The 22,096-nt window shown below is 38.1% G+C and overlaps 1 protein-coding gene across 4 annotated transcripts in view; it reads right to left on the reverse strand.

The window, feature by feature from the left end:
* NTRK3 (neurotrophic receptor tyrosine kinase 3) overlaps positions 1-22,096 on the reverse strand; it is a 441,983-nt gene that overhangs the window by 238,837 nt on the left and 181,050 nt on the right. For all 4 annotated transcript variants that reach the window (XM_026709346.2, XM_087941347.1, XM_026709349.2 and 1 more), the window contains exons 5-8: positions 15,669-15,826; positions 7,163-7,305; positions 5,893-6,034; positions 1,031-1,327 (exon numbers count right to left, since the gene is read on the reverse strand). In XM_026709346.2, the coding sequence (XP_026565131.1) occupies positions 1,031-1,327; positions 5,893-6,034; positions 7,163-7,305; positions 15,669-15,826 (740 nt within the window). The remainder of the gene's footprint in view (positions 1-1,030; positions 1,328-5,892; positions 6,035-7,162; positions 7,306-15,668; positions 15,827-22,096) is intronic.

Here is a 22,096-nt window from a genome sequence, read left to right on the forward strand (position 1 = left end):
TACACTAGTTTTCCAAGTGGGGGCTGTTCTCCAAAAGATTTGGAAACCAAGAACAGCTTGGAACCCTAACCGCAACTGACTCATATGTTAGTGAGGTTTGTTAGGAAAAGAAGAAACAGAAGGAGTTCAAGCCAAGAGGAATTTCTCTTTTCTTCTAGTTGGAAAAAAGCTGAGAAAATCTTCCTCAATAACAGAAACACTGTAGTAAATTATTTACTACAAATTGCACCGAAGACAAAATTAAATATTCACATTGTACTGTTCTACTTCGATTCTTGTTCTAATGTTAATTGTTTATTCATTCATTAAATGTACTTCCCACCTTTCTTTCAGGAGCTGAATTTGATCTTCATAGCAATCATCGTTTCAGAGACATGGGCTAACCTGAGAGACAACAACTGGCCTAAAATTAACACTCAGTCCTGGTCTTTAGGGAAAAAAAATCCATCCCATAGAGAAGAATTGAGGTATCTCCACATTGCATGCAAACAAACTTTATTATGTACTGTAAAGAAATTTGATGTGCACTTAAGAGTTACGCAGTACAAACAGAGTACTTTTTTAAAAAAACCAAGTGGGTTTCTGTATAGGAATATTGTATATTGTCTAATTGGATCCTCATATTCCTTTATTTATTTTTTTCATTTATATGTCTCAACCAAAATGTAACATAAGCACTCACCCCTTTAATGAAAGAGACTATCCTCAAATCAATTCATTTGTTAGAATCACACCCCAACTTTCAACAAGAGCTCACTGATGTGCATTACAATCTGTCCATATGTTTATCCCCATTTAAAAAAAAAATATCTGGGATGGGACAGGTTGGGCTAGAAACAATGATAATCCGAAGTCCCCAGTTGAACTTCCATGACTGAGGCTGAACATCAACCTTGGTTTCCCCATTAACCATGCTGACTTTGGAATACACAGATCTCATCATTAAAAAAATGGACCCCTCTTTTATCTTTAGAAAAAAAAGCTACAAAAAAGCTTGCCCTCCCCTTGCTATAAAGTGTCAATCTCTCACTTGGAAATGGTTTCTCCAGAAAATGTCCTCTGACAGTCTGGTTGGCTGTTCCCAAGGAGTTGGTCGCCACGATGGTGTAGTTGCCATTGTTGTAATGAGTGGGATGGTTGAAGAGCAAACAGCCATCTGTGATGTCCCCACCCTGGTAGACATCCATGCGGATGAAGGCGGTTTGCCTAAGAAACTGGCCATTGTACAGCCAATGAATTTGGGGTGGAGGGTTCCCATGAACGGAGAACTCAATACAATGTTCCATATGCCGGATTGGTTCCAGTAGGCTGAGGATACGGGGAGGAGCTAAAGAATGGAAGAGAGTGGCAAACAAACATTAATAGTCATCCACAAAATGTTAGAAGGGGGGAAAAAATCACAGATCGACCATGCTTTCTCTAAACTCTGTTGGAGGCACAACTGGATTCAACTTTCAAAAACTCAAACATTCTATTTGTATTTTAAGATCATGTAAAGTCTCACCTGCCATATATTATAATATACATTTACCTAATGAGGGAGGGAGTGAAGGAAAGATGGAAGGAAGGAAGGAAGGAAGGAAGGAAGGAAGGAAGGAAGGAAGGAAGGAAGGAAGGAAGGAGAAGAAAGGAAGGAAGAAAGAGGGGAGGGGAGGAGAGGGAAAGAAGGAAGGAAGGAAGGAAGGAAGGAAGGAAGGAAGGAAGGAAGGAAGGAAGGAAGGAAGGAAGGAAGGAAGGAAGGAAGGAAGGAAGGAAGGAAGGAAGGAAGGAAGGAAGGAAGGAAGGAAGGAAGGAAGGACAGGCATATGAAGCACAAAGTTAGGAGTGCTTTGAATCTAAATTTCCCTGAATGTCAAACTGTTCAGCTTCTGATAATATAGGCTGGGAAAACTGTGGTCTACATATGTCATAAAACTTGCTTGATTTTTTTATGAGTAATGCAACAGAAAATGAAGAAAATAAACTGGAGTCAAAGGCTTCAAACTCTTTAAATTATAGTATGGTGATATACTGCAGGGTGGGCAAGCCATGGCCTAAATGTTACATATATTCTTCCAGGGCTCGACTACCAAAATTAAGTGGCCAAACACAGAAGTTCCCTCACCTCTCTTTTGCAGGATTTGTACAGAAATAAGAAAAAAAAATATTGTATTTTAAAATCATGGAAAAATTGCCAACACTCTCCTGTTTTTAGCAGCCTATGTAAATGTAAACAATGTAGATGTAAAGAAACCATGGCCCAGTCACAACAAGAAAGCCCATCTCTGAAATATTTCAGTTGAGCTTGGTGTATGTAGCCGAGGGAGTATATGTAATACAACATTAAATCATTTCATATGACTATCAATATTGTGGACCATTCAGATCCTTCTCAATATTTCATTTAGCAATTAGCAATAGCACTTAGATTTATATACCACCTCACAGTGCTTTACAGCCCTCTCTAAGTGGTTTACAGAGTAAGTATATTGTCTCCAACTATTTGAGTCCTCATTTTACCCATCTCGGAAGAATGGAAGGCTGAGTCAACCTTGAGTCTGGTGAGATTCAACTGCCAAATTGTAGGCAGTCAGCAGTCAGCAGAAGTAGCCCGCAGTACTGCACTCTAACCACTGCACCACCGAGGTGCAGTGAACTTAAGACTTATATACCACTTTACAATGCTTTACAGCCTTCTCTAAGCAGTTTACAGAGTCACTATATTGCCCCCAACTATCTGGGTCCTCATTTTACCCACCTTGGAAGGATGGAAGCCTGAGTCAACCTTGATTCTGGTGAGATTTGAACTGTCAAATTGTAGGCAGCTGGCAGTCAGCAGAAGTAGCCTGCAGTACTGCACGCTAACCACTGCACCACCATGGTTCTATTTATTTATTGCTTTCTTACTATACAGGTGTAGGAATCTACATTTATACTACAGTGTATAAAAACAGGCCATACAGGATTCTGTGGGCCTTCTATAGAGATAAGCCATTTTCTACCACTCACATGATCCAGAAGGGCAAGTTAAGTACATGCATATTAGTATGGATTGGCAAGGATGTGACTCATCTTGCTCAAATGTCAGAGCATTCATTCAACAGAATATAAGTCTCTTCACTGTCAAATCCTCAGAGTGAAAGCCACAGTGGACAAATTAGCATGCCACAAGAGAAGCTTCAAGAAGGAAAAGTGAAGCCGGACTTCCAGTTTGAAGGGCTTCGGCGACAGACAGAAATCCGCAATCGTGCACGGTTTCTGTCTGAGCTTGCTGCTGGAGTGCCCCGACCCGGGCTGGTTTCGGAGCTAAGCCACCTCGTAGAGGTGGTGAAGAGGGGGGAGACCACAAGCAGGGTTGAGGAGAGCCACATCTCTTCTCCTCAGCTGGCCATTACTCCCTTTCCTGAAGGCAGTTGCAGTGGTGGTCAGAAATGGCCACCACAAAGAAGAACTCGACTGGAAAAGAATGTGCAGGAGGAAGATAAGGAGAGAAAGTTTTGGTTGACCGGGTCAAACAGCAAAAGCAACAACTAAGGTACCCTGGAATTTAAACTTACAAAAAATAAAGGAGAGTCGGAAGCAGCGAAGGAAAGAGAAAAGGGAAAGGTTTGGCTTTTTTTTCCTTCTCTCTCCTTCCCTATACTGACAACTAAGAGACTTAAATAAGAAATTGGAAAAATCTGCTTTGACATCAATAGGCAATTAAGCTGAAAATAAAACAAAATGCCAAAGGGATAATAAAGATTTCTGGACATTAAAAATTTTCTTTTTCATAAGCAGGAAGGGAGAGAAAAAGAATAAGGGCAGGATCTGGAAGAGGGAGGAGACTGCCTGGAATTAAAAAGAATCTACAGTAAAACTTCAACAAGACTTCTAAAACAAACATTTTAACTGAAACTTTGCGACTAAATAGTAACCCCAGGAAGAGAAAGTGAAAAAAAAAAAGAGCAAAAAAGAAACAGCTTGCGTGTATGTGGATTATTTGGTGATCTTTGGATTCTTGGTTATTATATTGGAATGACTAAAATCAAGCGGGTGGTTGTTTAAAAATTTATACAATGGCACCACTTCTGGATGAATTGAAAATGGAACTTAAAAAGTACAAAGAAGATGCACAAGAAGGGAAGGGTTCTTTTGGCTTTGTTTTTCAATTCTTAGAAATGGAGATTTGGAACTATGAGAAACAGCAAGAAACGACTGCAAAACAAGAAGACTGGGACAAAGAAGAAGCCATCTTTAATGAACAAGCAATTTTATGTGGGGAAGAAAAAAGAAAGGGGGGAAAGAGAATGGAATATTTAAGACTTAAAAAAACAACCAAAGAAAAGCAAAATAATTCAAAAAATAAGTATAATACTGGAAAGCAACAGAAAAGGGGAATACAGAAGAGAGAAATAGAGGTAGAGAGACAAGGGGTTAAAAAGGGGAGAGAGAAGAAGAGAGGGAAGAAGGAAAGGAAAAGAAGTTATAAAGGACCGGAGCAAGATATAGAGAAACAGGACCTATTTAGAGATAATGGGTGAAAATCTAACTGAAAAAGGGATTCTGTAATGGTACGTAAGATTGTATTGTTATATTAGTAATAGAAATAACTTTAGAAAATTGGAAACAACGTATGATTAAAATGAGGGGTAAAATAGTTAGTGTAATTTAGTGAAATGTTTGTGAATAAAATAAGTGAAATAAAATAAATGAGAAAATTGAATTAGGAAGGAACGGGAACATTTTAATTAGTTAATGTTTTATAAAATATAAGTGAAGGGGGGGAATTAACTATGGAAAGCTTATAATTGTTCCCATAGAAGTATGATATTTAATTGAAAAGTAATGTTAAAGATGTTAAGACTTTAATGAATATTAATATTATGATAGAATTGAATTGGAATGGAATGTTGTTTTAATTATATACATTTATATTTTTTTCTTTTTTTAAGAATATAGTGTGTATTATATTGAATGTTACAACTTTAGGGAAAAGATATAAAGGCGTCATACTCCAATCAGTAACTACAGGAGAAATGTTGTTTAATGAGAAAAGATAATAGATAATTGAAACAGGACAGACAAAAAATATAAATACAATGATTTGAATTGAGATGAGATAATTAAAATAAAATTGAGAAAATTAAAAGAGGGGAGAAGCTATGCAGAAAATGTAAAATAGTAATAAGATATGGAATAGAATATAAAAATGAGCATGAACCTGAATTTGTGTCTGTATGAAGAAATGTAACCCAGGATTACGCTACTTTCAAAAAAGATATTTTATTTGTATTTTTTTTTCTCTTTGTGAAAACTCAAATAAAATTTACAAAAAAAAATTGAAGGAAAAGTGAAGCTGCTTTGTGCATTTGAAGTCTACTGGCAACTTAATGCGTCTTTTTAATTTTTACTTGCTGCCAAAATCAGCAGGCCATTACTATTAGAAGTGAGCAACACTTTTTCAGTCTGATAGCTGTTTTGGGAATTTCATTAATATGCCTAGCGAAGTTGTATCAAGTCTACATTAGGATGAAGAATCTGAGGCTGTCCAGATGTTTCTTAAACTACAACTCTCAGAAGTCCCAGGTGGAAGTATCCTTAGTGCTTGATTAACTACAGATGCTGGGAATTGTAGGTCCACAACATCCAAGGGCCACCATACTCTACGTTGTCAGCTGAAAGAAGCAGTGGCCATAGTCAATACTAACATTACTCTTCCATTTTTTTCATCCTAATAAATCCTGGAATAAAGATCTCAACATACTTGCAAAGAAATATCCCAGGTCTCATTACAGAATTCCACATCATATTTTTTTCCCCTAAAGAAAATTTCTCCAGCTAAGTTCTTACTCAGGAAAAGTACACAAAAATCTCCCATAAATGGATTTCCCATCTTTCAACCCCTCTCTTCTTTTCCCCCCATTGACTTACAGTATACAGTGAGAAGTACGCTGGCATTAGACATTCCTACCACATTCTCAGCGATGCATGTAAGCAGGAACCCATTGTCTTCACTGGTTACATTCACCAGGGTTAAATTGATGGAATGGACATTGGTCCAGTTGGCATTTGTCTGAAAATCACCACCAGAAAGATAGTTAACATAAATAAAAACAACAGATCCCACAATGACTGAATGCCCCAGAATAGACTTGCCCAAATAGATGAGGTTCGACTTACAACGGTTCATTTAGTGACCAAAGTTACAACAGCACTGAAAAAAGGGATTTAGGACCATTTCCCCACACTTATGACCCTTGCAGCATCCCCCACGGTCACACGATCAAAATTCAGACCTTTGGCAACTGACTCATATTTATGATGGTTGCAGTGTTCCCGGGGTCATGTGATCGATCCTCCTTGGCGACCTCCTGACAAGCAAAGTCAATGGGGAAGCCAGGTTCACTTAACAACCATGTTGCTATTTTAACAGCTACTATGATTCACTTAGCAACTGCGGCAAAAAAAGGTCATTAAATGGGGCAAAATTCATTTAACAAATGTCTCGTTTAGCCACAGAGATTTTGAACTTGATTGTGGCTCTAAGTTGGTAACTACCAGTGTATTACATATACCGGAAGAGCACCCAGATTGGAGGACACTGCCTTAAAACACAACATTAAACTTTTTTATAAATAGTCAAAGCTACCTAAAATTAAATGATGAAAGAAAGAAAAATCTGCTCCATGATCCTCCAGATAGGCAGAATAATTGTTTGAAAGTCTTTTGGGGAGGAAAAAGGCAAGGGAGCTTTGCTATTAAGCAAAAATATAGAACATGAGGGGCTGCTAGGAGGGAAGTACAAAAATCATGTTTTACAGAAAGCGTAGGTGGAAGTTTGGAACCAACTTCCAGAGGAGATATCGGTCAAACATCAGTAACTGAATTTAAAGATGCTTGGATCAAACACATGTCCATCAAACAACAAATATATATATAGGAAGTAAGTAAAGGGAGGGAGGGTATCAAGGGGAAGATGGAAGGGCAGAGAGGGAGGGAGGGAGGGAGGGAGGGAGGGAGGGAGGGAGGGAGGAAGGAAGGAAGGAAGGAAGGAAGGAAGGAAGGAAGGAAGGAAGGAAGGAAGGAAGGAAGGAAGGAAGGAAAACAAATCAACTTAAAGGGCAGACTTGATGGACTACTAGGTCTTTTTCTGCTGTTAGTTCTGTATGTTTCTAGGAGGTCTTTAACTACAGCTTTCTACCTGATGCGTGTTGATAGAGTGCAAGTTGACCACAATCCAGTCAACATCCGGCAAAGGAGAACCGGACCCATTGCATGTGATCACAGCATTTTCACCTTCGCAGACGGTCAAGTTCACATGGCTGACACTGATTTCAGGCAAATCTGGAGGAAGCCAAAGAACATCAACCTGGTTACGTCAAGGGACACTTAATCAAAGCAGATCAACATCAATTACAAGCTTCATTTTTTTCCCCCTAAAAATTGTTTTAAAGCTAATCTGGCTCAGAACGTTGTAAATTGTAAACCCTGAAGACTTACAGTATTCTATACTTCCCATATTTCTACAGCATCAACATGTTTTGGGGAGAAAATTTATTTCTGGACTACCTTGTACTGGAAATCCTTGCTTATGTAAGAGATGCTGGACATATTGCAATACACGATGTTCACATGTACAATTAACTACAGCTGGATTGCCTTCATTCTTAACCGTTGGACAGGAGTGGCAGTGAATGCTATTGGATTATTTTTATTATTTTCCCCTGACTCCTCTATAAAGAAAAATGTACAGCTGGAGTTCATCCAGACACAGTTAATCCAAAAATTGAGATAAAACCATTTTTTAAATATAAGGATTAATAATAATCAGAAGCTGATGGTTAGAAGAATACAGGATGTTTCATATAAAAGAATAATAGCCATTTTAGCTATGATAAACATTGTTTAAAAAAACCATAGACGCAAACCTTTGCATGGCAGTTGGCCAAATGAAGCATTCCTTATTTGTTTTTAAGATACACAAGACACTTCATTGGGAAATATATACACTGCTCAAAAAATAAAGGGAACACAAAAATAAGACATCCTAGATCTGAATGAATGAAATATTCTTATTAAATAATTTGTTCATTACATAGTTGAATGTGCTGACAACAAAATCACACAAAAATTATCAGTGGAAATCAAATTTAGCAACCCATGGAGGTCTGGATTTGGAGTTACACTCAAAATTAAAGTAGAAAAACACTACAGGCTGATCCAACTTTGATGTAATGTCCTTAAAACAAGTCAAAATGAGGCTCAGTAGTGTGTGTGGCCTCCATGTGACTGTATGTTTGATTTCACAGAAGTGTGATTGACTTGGAGTTACATTGTGTTGTTTAAGTCTTCCCTTTATTTTTTTGAGCAGTGTGTGTGTGTGTGTATGTATGTGTATGTGTATATATATATATGTATATGTGTGTGTGTGTGTGTGTGTGTGTGTGTGTGTGTGTGTGTATGAATCATTATTTACTAGAGCAAGCTAACTAGGCCAGTCTTCTGGGAACTATCACAAGGTATGCAAATTTTTCCAATTACCAATCATTCTTCCTCAGATAAAATAATTAAGAGGCCAGGAAAAAAAAAGAGAGAAGGAGAAGCAACAGCAAAACATGTGGCTGATCTTAAAGTCACATCCGTCCTAGATTGAATTCTTGATACAGTGAATGTCACACTGAGTTTTCTTGGGGACTGTGTGATGGTGGGTTAATTTCCTAAAAGCTTTCTGGAAAAGACAAGTGGATTTTTGCAAATTCCCTATCTGGGAAAAAATGCATTCTACCTGTTAACACCATTGTAACTCCTTGTAAGGTGCATAGATTCCATAGTTTGCAGCTAGCCCTCAACTTATAAGTGCTCATTTAGTGACCATTCAAAGCTACAACAGCACAGAAAAAGTGATTTATGACCACTTTTCACACTTACAACCATTGTAGCATCCCTGCACATGATCAAAATTCAGATGGTTGGCAACTGGCATGTATTTGTGTCAGTTGCAGTGTCCCAGGGTCACATGATCAACTTTTGAGACCTTCTGACAAGCAGTCAATGGGGAAGCCAGATTCACTTAACAACCGTGTTATAACTACAGTGCTTTATTTAACAATTGTGTTGTTTAGCAACAGAAGTCTTGAGCTCAATTGTGATCATAAGTTGAGGACTACCTGTAGTCCACTCATTTCTAATAGACGGGCAGACACATACATACATACAGAAACTTCAATATATTTTAGAAAGAGGGCAGCCCATTCAGGAGTCCTGTTACACTTTCTCTCCTGCATTTTTTACACCTGCACACAATCTCAACCAAGTTTCTCAATCAAGTGGCATGCTCACTTCCCATTAAGTTGATTTAGAATACTCTTTTTACTCCTTTTACAGGTTTCCTTCCTAAATAATTGTTTTTTCTTCTGTGAAGTTTCCAGATCAACCGATATCTCTCCTCTTCCAGGTGGGTGATGTCATTTTGACTACCTAAACAGCATCCATCACAGCTTAAGTACGAGATGTAGAGAGAATGATTTAAGAACTGTGGAGTTCCCAGCATTCTCTGAGCTTGGTTATTTGCTTGCAAATGTTTTATTACCTAACTAGGTAACATCATTAGTGATAGTCTAGCATCCATGATGTTAATTAGCTAGGTAATAAAACACATCCAAGAAATCACCAAGTTCAGAGAACACCAGAAACTCCAGAGTTCATGCCTGAGTTATAGAGGTTATATCCTCTATTGGAATAGTTTAGTAAGACAGCCTCCACTCAGTCATAGAGGTTGGAGAAAGTTAAGAATCCCTTTCACACTGGATTACTCACACAAGCAAGAAGAACTCCAGTTAGAATGGAAGTATCTAAGCAAGGAGAACTTGCCTTCCAATTGTCTTGGAGGGAACTACAGGGGCAGGCAGAGATAGAAATGTATTTCCTTGCTTAGCAAATTAATATTCATAAATCTTCTCCAGGTTACAGCAAGTAATGTTTTCCCTGTTCACCTTTGCTGCTCAAAAATATTCTAATCTTTGAAGATTACTTCTGTAGTGTGTTGAGGAATTTCCAGTTGTCTTACAGTTCCCTGGAGTTTTCCACTGTTTTAGCTGTCTTCCAGCAATTCATTAAAAGTCATTGTGTGGTTGGCAAGGAGTTTGTGTGTTTGTTTGTTTTATTTATTTGTCAATTGCTTACAAGATAATAGGTATAAGTAAAAACATAGTTATGAATACATGGATACATATAAGAAAAATAGAAAATAAAATAGGACAGGGACGGTAGGCACATTGGTGCGCTTATGCATGCAGACCGCCCTACAGACCTCTTAGGAAAGGGGTGAGGTCAATAGTAGACAGTCCAAGATTAAAGTTTTTGGGGATTGGGGAAGAAAGCACAGAGTCAGATAGAATATTCCAGACAATGACCACTCTGTTGCTGAAGTTGCATTTCCCGCAATCAGGTTTGGTGCGATTAACATTGAGTTTGTATGCATTGTCTGCTCTTGTGTTGTTATGGTTGATGCTGAAGTATTCATTGACAGGTAGGACATTGCAATGTATGATGTTATATACTATACTTAGATCGAACCGAAGGCGGCATAGTTGTAGGTTTTCTAGGTCTAGAAGTTCGAGTCTGGTGGCATAAGTATTCTGCAACGAGTAGAGGAGTGGAGAACTCTTCTTGTGAAATATTTCTGGACTTTCTCAACTGTGTTAATATCAGATACGTAATGTGGGTTCCAGACTGATGAGCTGTATTTGAATATTGGTCTAGCAAATGTTTTGTATGCTCCAGTTAGTAGTGTAATATTACCAGAGAAAAAGCTACATAAGTTTAGGTTAACAACTCTTAACACCTTTTTGGCTATGTAGTTACAGTGGGCTCTAGCACTTAGGTCATTTGAGATGAGTACTCCAAGGTCCTTGACAGAATTTGGATCAACAAAGTCTTGACTATTCAGCCTGTATTTTATTTTCTGATTTTTTTTTTGCCAATATGTAGGACAGAGCATTTATTTGTTGAGATTTGAAGTTGTCATTTGTTTGACCATTCTGATACATAGTCAAGGTCTTTTTGAAGGGTAGCAGTATTGTCTGTGGTGTTGAATACTTTACATAATCAGTGAAGAGAACACAGTTGCTCTTGATATGATCACAGAGGTCATTTATGTAGAGTATGAAAAGAGTTGGTCCTAGAACACTGCCTTGGGGGACACCACTGTTGACAGGTACAGAATTTGATAGGACGCTCCCAATTTTGACCATTTGTTGTCTGTTTGACAGGAATGCTTCTATCCAGTTATGCAGGTGTCCAGAGATATCATAAGATTTTAGTTTTAGGAGTAGTTTGTCATGTACCACTGAATAGAATTACAGAAGTCTATGTTGATTGCGTCGATTGCTTTGCCCTGATTGAGTTGTGTAGTCCATATGTTTTTGCAGTGTAAGAGTTGCAGATTACATGATAGTTTTTTCCTAAAACTAAATTGTTTATTAGAGAGTAGGTTGTTTGTTTCTAAGTGGAGGATGATGGATTGGTTAATAATTGATTCCATGACTTTACAGGTGACGCAGTATAAAGAGATTGGTCTGTAATTTTCCACTAAGCTGGGGTCTCCCTTTTTGAAGATGGGGATGACCGTGGCTTGTGACCATAGTTTTGGCAAGGAGCTGGTTCTGAAAGATTTTTCAAAGATTATGCTTAGAGTTTTGGCTATGGCAGTGAGTAGCTTTTTTAAGAAGTAGGCACATATTCCATCTGGACCAATAGATAGAGATTGTTTTAGATTGCGTAGTGCTTTTTCAACATTGTCTTCTGTAAAATCGATATGTATTAGATCTTTGTAGTTGTCCGTGATTCGACTAGGAAATACTGGGAATGATCCATTGCTGTTTACAAATACTGAGCCAAAGAATGTGTTAAAGAGGTTGGCTTTAATAAGTTGCATGACTTTTTAGTAAGGGAGAGGTAATGCTTATACCTTTATGATTTCTAAACATTTATTTGTGGGGGCAGGAGAACCAGCTTTGAACTGCCCTTCTCAGCTGCATGACTTATATATCATATAATATGTATATATATCATAAAAAAGCCTTGCTGGCACAGTGGTTAGAGTGCAGTACTGCAGGTTACTTCTGCTGACTGCCAGCTGCCTGTAGTTTGGCAGTTCAAATCTCACCAGGCTCAAGGTGGATTCAGCCTTCCATCCTTCTGAGGTGGGTAAAATTAGGACACAGACTATTGGGGGCAATAGGCTGACTCTGTAAACTGCTTAAAGAGGGCTGTAAAGCACTGGAAAACAGTATCTAAGTCTCAGTGCTATTGCTATAGTTAATTCTGCCCACTGCCAGCAGTTTGATCCTGACCAGATCAAAGTTGAATCAGCCTTCCATCCTTCTGAGGCAGGTAAAATGAGGACCCAGATTGTTGGGGGCAATATGCCACTTAGAGCGGGCTGTAAAGTACTGTGAAGTGGTATATAAGTCTCAGTGCCATTGCTATATATTATCTGAATTATTCCATCTTTAGACGGTCTAAAGAAAATCAACAGGTTCTCTTCATCTACACAGGATGCGAAGGATCCTTAACTACAACATTCAACTGATCCACCCTATAGTGAAATATCCTTTTGCATATTTTTATAACCATTTCCCTCTTGTTTGATGCAAAAGAAATTACTTGACTTTATGGGTTATTTTCAGCAGAAGAAAGCATTGGTCAGGTTGTGATTGACAGATTGCATGATTGTTGCACCTACCTGAAGTAGCATAAGGTTTGTGGGAGTATTCTGTCTTTAAACTCACAACTCCCTCTCCAAGCTGTCAGCTACCAGCTTGGTTACTCACAGGTAAGTGGATGTGTGTTTTACTGGGTGTGTTTAATGGAGGTTTGATAGATTATATTTGAGATTATATTGATTTGGCTTCCTGTACCAAGTAGAGTTGGTACAGAGTTGTCTGGTGTATTCAGTGGTCTTAAAATGGCCCCTTCCAACTTTAAACATTTATGACTCCCCCCCCCCCGCAAAAAAAAAATATCTTCTTTGAAATAATATGTGAAAGCAAATTCTCATAAATCAAATTAAAGGTGTCTGGTGGAGAAAGTTTACTGGAATTCTGGTCAGCAATATATAGCCAAATAGATGTGAGCGTGAACATGTTTTTCTCTTAATTTAAATTGATATGGGAAGAAAAGAGGGTATCCTTGGAATTAAGATGCTTAAACTGAAACTGTTTCCTTGGCAACAGAGGCTTCTTTATTACCCTCCCATATTTTCATGCTTAAGAATGGCTATGCTCGCAAGCCATCCCTCTCAAATGGGGGTTGCTTTTGCTCCCCCCCTAAATCAAGACAAAACAAATGGAAACTCTTCTCATTTGATGTGAATTCTAGGCAGTGTCATTCCCCCCCAGTATATTGTTCTCTGTCTTCCATGGGCAACAATCTGGTCCTATCAAAGCTATGTTTACTTGGAACTTCGACATTGTCAAGGGTAACACGAAGACTACTGAAATTATTTTCTCTTTTTAGGAACTAAAAACTGCACTCAACAGCTCTCATGGAAAAGTCAAGGACATGGCTTGAGTAGATGCTTTTACTGCTGATGATAAACACTTCTAGTAACAAAGATCAGCTTCTACAGACTCTAGGAATGTAGCCATATGCTCCATTCAGAAGTTCAGAAGTTTAAATACTGAAATTCACAACAACAAATGTTATTATTCTACCATATCAACAAACTGTAAAACAAACACAGAGAAAAGAATAAAACATATTCATAATAAATAATCACCCCGCATTCAGTCAACCCCAACCTAGGGTAGTCTATCCTTTTTGATATGGCCTTTCATACAAAAATGTAAGTATTGCAAAATTTGTCCAACATAACCTGCTTTTTATGCTGGACTGTGGATGCCACATGTCCTGGGTTTACATAATGACCTGTCAGGCACAAAGAATCAGGACCATATGTTAACTTGCAGTTCGCTTTATCACTCAAACATATCCATAAGAATCTAGTTAACTAAAGTGCAAGATTAAATTAATCCCACATAAGGGTCAATGGAATTCAATAGGGGTTGGACTTAGACCATTTGTGGGAAAGTAATGACTCTAGCCTGATGACTTGCTTGACTCCCCCACCTCTGCCTGATCTTCTCTTGCACAATCCTTGCTTTCTCCCAGGATGCTTGTTTTCCTTATTGATAGCTCCAGCCTGTCGAATTGTAATTTGAACCTTTATAGGAAGGCAGGAATCTTGATTCTTGCACCAGGAATTTTATGGGTATTTTACTCAGTCTGTTTTGCTTTTTTGGGGGGTGGGGGATGCATGAGTATATCAGCTGAGAGGTACAGAGTATTTGAATATTTGAAAAGCATCTGGACATCAGTGGATGCATAGTGCATTAGTTTCACTTTGGAAGCAAGACCAGGCAATGTAGAATTCCAAGATCCGGGGATAAATCTAGATGGGAATAATTTTAGCAGCATTTCTCTTAATGTATTATTCAAGTGCTACGTGAGGACTTTTACCCAGAGGCACATAATATAAACTGGTTGCCATGCATCTCATTGATGCTCTGGTTCTTATCTTTTCTATCTGTTCTTTCTTAAAAAAGAAAAAGAAAGAAACTCAATGCAACTCTAGAATATACAGAAGAGAGCCACAAAGATGCAGCTGCTCAAAATCTCAGAAGGTTCCAGATAAATGGCAACCAATGTGATAAAACCAAAGATACACTGATGAGAAGATGAGAGAAAGCTGCAACAGCTATTACAAAATAAAAGATAGCAACAGTGTGCATAAGCAAATCAGTGTATACATGTGCAGATTGGGCAGAAAGTTATCTGAGGAATTTGAACTTGGAGATGAAATTGATCTGAACTGTACTTCCTAGAGAAATGTCCAGATCCAAATTCATGTATTAACCTGCTTTGAATGTGTCCAAATATCTCAGGGAAGTTCTTAGCTCAAAAATAAAAATAAAAACCATTTTAAAATCTGTATTTTAGACATTCATATTTACTGTATCAGATAGATAGATAGATAGATGATAGATAGATAGATAGATAGATAGATAGATAGATAGATAGATAGATAGATAGATAGATAGATAGATAGATAGATAGATAGATAGACAGACAGACAGGGAGGGATATTAAATGGGCCCAACCAGGGGTAAATGTATGTGTAATGAAAATGGTTCAGAGGTTCATTGATGCATAGTGAATCAATTAAGGGATGTGGGAAAAACATGTTCTCTAATTATCTTAAGGCAGATTTATCTCCTGGTCTCTTGAAAAATTATTAATTCTGTATGCACCTCAATTCTGTAATTCTTATTCACTGATGCATATCACTCAGTAGTAATTAGCAAGAAATATAATCATCATCATCATCATCATCATCATCATTGCACCTCACTCTTGTTTGCCAGTCTCCTCAGTTTTCCAGACATAATCAGGATTGAATGAGCCCTGGAAAACGCATATGCTGCAGAATTTTTGGATTTCCAGGTACAGTCATTACAACTCTGTACACACCCACACCAATATTCCTGTGATTGTGGAGTTCCTTTGAGCATGCTGATCCTAGCTGCATTGGTAATGGTGCTCCTTGGTCTACAAAAGCAGTGACTCAAAGTCTGACTATCAGAAGTAGAAGGAAGGATAACAATGCTTGAAGATCAACAGGTGCCCAATTATATGCACTTCCTTACCGCACTGGTTGATATTCAGCTCCTGTATGGGTATGTGGCTGGTCTCCATGCTAGTGCAGTACAAGTCCTGGTTCTGCAAATTGGCTTCTTCTCTCTCCTGCCACAGCTGGATCCAACGGATATCACAGCTGCAGTTAAAAATATTGTTTTCCAACTTCCTGTGTAGAAAGAGAATGTTGAAATTGTGAGAGAAGAGAAGCAAAAAAGAAGGCAAAATACTCAGATGATGAGATGGGCAAAAAGCAGGTCTGTATCCAAGTCCAGATATGATATGATGGTGATGATGATGTTAAAATCTGATTCATTTAGCACCTACCTCCATGAGAGTAAACCTCACTGTATGACAGATATAGATAGGACATTGCTAAAATTCTCCAGAGAGAATTTTTCATTAGTGCAGTAGAATGGAGGTCTTCTACAACTTCCTGCAGAAGCAGGAAACCTATAATATTTCAGACAAATGGTTCTCCAATCTCTTCTTAATCAACAATATTCAGATTAAATCAACTAAACTTCAGTGTTGATTAATCTATTGGATTCTATGGAAAACCTCACAACCATTATTAGCTTAGTGAACAGATAACAAAGCAGTGCTGGAGTGGACCAGAAAAAGACCATCATTACTAAAACATCATCACTGAATTTAAGTCATAGCTTTTTTTTTTGCTTTGAAATATGTATCTTCTGTTTCTTGTTCTAAACACCTTGGCATTCATAAGGTCATGCAGAGATCATGAGTTTTCATTTAGCTTGTCTCTTCTTCTCCTTGCCCAGACATGCTCAATAAATTCAAGGATCTATCCATAATACGCCTGTCTTAATGCATTGACTATGAGCTCCTGCTGCTTGGGGAGATGCGGGAACTTACAGCCCATCATGCAATTTAATTGAATGAAGCAGCCAGCTTTGTATACTGTTTGACCTCATTGACCCAGCTGGCAATGCTGATGTTTTAGTGTACAGTACTCTGTTTAAAAAGACACTTATATTTTATATACTGATAATTTTTATTATTATTGATTTTTTTACAACTAGAAGTGTTGCTGTATGCCTGAAAGTATATTTACTTTGACTCGAGAGTTTCCAGTTTTCATGCAAAAAGATAATGCTGATAGATCCCTCATGGGCATCTAGAAGCTAAATCAGAGTATTGGAATACTGGTGAAATTTTGAAATAGAAGCAGAAATAACATTAAAAAGGGAATGACAGGAAGCCAAAATCAGTTGGCCAAGTTGGCTCATTTTCTTTATAGGTTTGATAACATCTTTTTCTTTGCTATGAAGTAAAATTAGACCCACTGGACCAGCCATGGATGTTGTAATGCCAAGATGAAAGGAAGGGTGAGAACATTATTGGTGGTTGGAAACCATATATTGAGTTTTACACTGAAAGCAGAAAGAGGCTTAACTTTCTGCTTGTTGAGTATATTAAGACTACTTCCTTCCTTCCTTCCTTCCTTCCTTCCTTCCTTCCTTCCTTCTTCTTTTCTTTTCGTTTCTTTCTTTCTTTCTTTCTTTCTTTCTTTCTTTCTTTCTTTCTTTCTTTCTTTCTTTCTTTCTTTTCTTCTTTCTTTCATTTATTCCATTGACCTACCCTACCTACCTACCTACCTACCTATCTATAAATTTTATTTGACTCCCATTTCATATCCAACAACCCTGGGCAGCTTACAGCATAAAACATTAAAGCAGAAAAGACATTAAATCATGAAAATATGCTTCATCAATTTGCTATGTTTGTCATCTTTAAGTAGCAGGAAACAAGGCCACAGTATTCTAAGTTTTGAATCCAGATAACTGTTCTTTTTATTAACAGCCATTGCTGTGTAATAGTCAAAGTGTTGAACTGGGACCAAGGAGACTAGGATCTAATCCCTATTTTTCCATAAATCTAATTGCCTAATTTGGGCAACCTAGTATTACTTAGTCCAATCTATTTCAGAGAATTCTTGTTGGATTAGAATATGGGAAGTACACTTTGTATATCCCTTTTGAGCTCAAGAAAGATGGAATTAAATTTAATGTGAAGGGGAAGGAGGATGCTATAATAGTAATACAAGAAAATATCTTGGTCTAAATCAATGTTTCTCAAACTTGATAATCAGAGTTGGAAAGGATCTTGTAGGTCATCTAGTCCAACCCCCTGCCCAAGCAGGAGACCCTACACCATTTCTGACAAATGGCAGTCCAATCTCTTCTTGAAAGTCTCAAGTGATGATGCTCCCACAACTTTTGAGGACAACCTGTTCCATTGGTTGATTGTTCTCACTGTCAGAAAGTTTCTCCTTATTTCCAGGTTAAATCTCTCTTTGTTCAGTTTCCATCCATTATTCCTTGTCTGGTCTACAGGTGCTTTGGAGAATAGCTTGATCCCCCTCCTTTCTGTAGCAGCCCCTCAAATATTGGAGGACTTTTATCATGTCTCCCCTGGTCCTTCTTTTCACTAGACTAGCCATGCCCAGTTCCTGGTCATGGCTAGTTTATCATATGTTCATCAAATGTTTTAGCCTCCAGTCCCCTAATCATCCTGGTTGCTCTTCTCTGCACTTTTTCTAGAGTCTCAACATCTTTTTTATAGTGTGGTAACCAAAACTGGATGCAGTACTCTAGGTGTGGTCTTACTAAGGCTGTATAGAATGGTATTAGTACCTTGAAGGTGTGTGAATGTCAACTCCCACAATTCTCTAGCCAGCCCTACTGGGTTGACATCCATACATCTTCCAGTTGCCAAGTTTGAGAAACATGGGTTTAATTGGAGGAACCCCATAATTTGGAGTCTAGTTCCTTTGGTTGCCAAGTATATTTTCTACCCTGCAGTCATTGTCCTTCCAAAGGTTTTTCCTACCTCCATGAATTTATGCATGGGCTTAGCTCTGTAGACAATTCCAGAGTGAAAAATAAAGATGTTGTAAATACTCACCACCACCACCACCACCACCCCCCAAACTGGCCTGCTAGTGAGAGCTACTACTGCAGCCCTTCAGGAGCAGAACTGTAAGTAATATAACACAGCCTTTCATATCATTCTTAATGCATGAGACTCTCCTATGAATAATGTAAAAGCCATGTAGAGGGAGGAGAGGGACTTCTCCAGTGGCTGGGCCTAGCAGTATTGATAGTATAATGCAGCCTAATGGCAATACTTAAGGGGGCTTTTGTGTAAATTAACTCCCAGCATTTTACTGGACATAGCACATGTTAATAGTGTAGTAGTCTTCTGCTCCTTTGGGACTTAACAAGTGTTGAGTTTCTTCTTCTTTTAGATATATATATCCCTTGGCCACCTCCTATGTAAATATAAGGAGAGTGCAAAGTGGAAGTGTTAACACTGCATTCAGTGTGGCAGACTGATCTATTTCTCCTCCTCACTTCATTTGTGCTATAGATGAGATCTTGCCTACTTCACAAAGCATTCAGGAAAGGCTGGCCATCTTGATGGGCTCCTGTTCTCAGAATACACATATTCAATCTACATAGGGGTGCTCTTCAACTTATGACCAGTTGCTTAGCAACTGTTAGAAATTATGATGCATCTGCCCCTCCCCCCAAAAAATATGATTATGAAATTACAATTAAGATTACAATATTCACATCCCCCCAAAGTCACATGATTGCAATATGTGTGCTTGGAACCTAGATGTTTGCAGTACCCCATAGTCATGTGACCAAATTTTCAATGTTTTTTGCTGGTTTCCTGCATTTACGTCTGGTTTCTAAAAAAAAAAAACCCATTTATTGAATATAATGGATTTCCTTAACAACTGTGGCATTCACTTAATGACTTAATGCCACAAAAAATGTCATCAACTCAAGTTTAGTCATTTGGCAACTTGCTTAATGACCATAACTGCATACAACTATAATTCTGAGCTCAATCACAGTTGAGCTCAATCTGTAATTGAGTTCAAAATTATGATTGTAAATCGAAGACTATCTGTAGAAGAGTCACCTTGAACCACGAGATAGGCAGCAAATAAATTTGCTAGTAAATAAATAAATAAATACATACATAAAGAAATATGAATGAACCAAAGGTAAGTGGCTAATCTGTTCCACTGTTTAGCATTATTTTACTTTGGGGGATGGTTTTCTTGCTTGCATCATCACACTTTTAAGTTCTGAACACACCCCGGAGATTAATAGAATTGAATAGAGCTGGAAGAGATCTTGGAGGTCCTCTAGTCCAACCCCCTACTCAAGCAGGAAACCCTATACCATTTCAGACAAGTGGCACTCCAGTTTCTTCCTAGAAACCTCCAGGGATGAAGCACCCACCACTTCTGAGGGCAAGCTATCTAGTTAATTGTTCTCACAGTTAGGAAGTTTCTCCTTAATTCCAGGTTGCTTCTCTCCTTGATTAGTTTTCATCCCTTGTTTCTTGTCCTGCCCTCAGGTGCTTTGGAGAATAGATTGACCCCCTCTTCTTTGTGGCAGCCACTCAAATTCTGGAATTCTGTGATCATGTCACCCCTAATCCTTCTTTTCTCTAGACTAGCCAAACCCAAATCCTGCAACCATTCTTCATCAAGAACATCCCTCCAAGGCTAGGAAAATTCTACCAAAGTTGGTAAAGAAATAAGAAGTTCAATCACAAATTCTTCTTCATCAAATAGACTGAAACCTGAGGCACAAAGAGGAAGATATTCTTCCCCTTGCGCTTGTTTGACTAAAGTAATAAAGAAGAAACTACAAAAGCTACATGTTCAAAAGAGTTTCCATGTAGGAGCAGATTGTTCTATTCTTAGCACCCTTTTTAAAGTTATTTTTCTTTCAGTTGTGGCCATCTGCTTATGAACCATGGAACCTGGAACTGGATCCAGGCTGGAAATTTCCTCCTTAGAAAATTTCAGTTTATTTTTGGAAAGGGCAATTGAGCTTAAGGTGGCATTTTAATTTTTCTAAGAGTAGTGAAGAAAAAAGAATGGAGATGGGACAAGCATGGAGGGAGACTTGTTTTACAACGAGGTTTAAAGAAGGAGTAAAGACTTCCAAGGAAGCAAAGGGCTATGATTTGATTGTTACCAGAAACGTGGAGTGAGTATTTACTTTGAGCATGGCATTTTTTGAATAAAGGTTTAAAAAAGATCGTTACTCTTGAATTTGTTTTTTTACCAATTTCTTCACTCTGCTAAAAGTACATTTGCTTTTATGATTGTGTTTCCAAGAAAAATTGCAGGTGACAGATTTCTCATGATGAGGGGATGCTGTTCCTTCCCTTATTTGAAGCTGAAACAGCCAAAAGCTGTCTCTGAATGTCTTATATTTCATTGTTGAGAGTCCCTTGGACTGCCAGGAGATCAAACCAGACAATCCTAAAGGAAATCAATCCTGACTGTTCTATGGAAGGACAGATGCTGAAGCTGAAACTCAAATACTTTGGCCACTCAATGAGAAGAGAAGATGCCTTGGAGAAGACTCTGATGTTGGGAAAGATGGAAGGCAGAAGGAATAGGGGATGGCAGAAGATGAGGTGGTTAGATGGGGTCATCAATGTCATGAACATGAATTTAGACAAACTTTGAGGGACAGTGGAGGATGAGGGGCCTGACTTGCATTGGACCATAGAATCAAAACTTAGCGACTGAACAACTCATCTCTCCATTCTTATCTTCCCCGGCTTCCATTAAATACCAAAGGGAAGACTACCATAAGGAACTTTCTCAGATTGGGAAGTGTGTATGGAAAAGAAGACTTCAGAGTGATGGTCATATGTGCAACAGAAAGCAACAACACTGTAGTTGTTATTGCTGTCGTGTTGTATTGTATTGTATATTTTGACAATAAAGTAGAACACCTTAGGAAGAAAAGGTATGAGAAATGGCAAAGCAGATTTTGGCAGAACATTGGATATTGCTCTGCCATGGAAGAGACTCTTCCAATTAAGTCAACTAACCTTACAAGAAATGGGAAAAATATCTGTCTATCTTGACTTTTTTTCCTGATTTTATTCCAATACTTACAAGTCTGAATCAGGGAAAGCATAGCACAACCAAAAAAGATGGACATAGAAGCCATGTTAGTAGTAGACATATTTTCTTTAAGATACACTGGAGTGTCCAAAGTTAAAACATCTAGGCATATGTGGGCAAAGCCAAGATAATTATAGGAAACTGGAAATCACTAATTTCTAAACACACATATACACAAAATCACAGCACCTTCAAAGTAATGTAGAAAAAGCAAACATTTTTATGCAATGGAAAAACATTTAATCAAACCTAAGAAAGCCAGAAATTTTGGATGAAAATTAGAGGGAACCTGTATGCAGAAAGAGGTATATTATGGCTCTAAAAGCATCCTTTCAAAGCTGCTTTATGAACTAATACAGTTTTTCCTTCTAAAAGGCTCCCTGGCGCAGTGGTTAGAATGTAATATTGCAGGTTAACTCTCTGCCCACAGCCTGGAGTTCGATCCTGACCGGTTCAAGG

The sequence above is a fragment of the Pseudonaja textilis genome, chromosome 13, assembly GCF_049901715.1.
Source record: "Pseudonaja textilis isolate UNSWEBS1 chromosome 13, rPseTex1.2, whole genome shotgun sequence".
In the NCBI taxonomy this organism is placed as follows: Eukaryota; Metazoa; Chordata; class Lepidosauria; order Squamata; family Elapidae; genus Pseudonaja; species Pseudonaja textilis.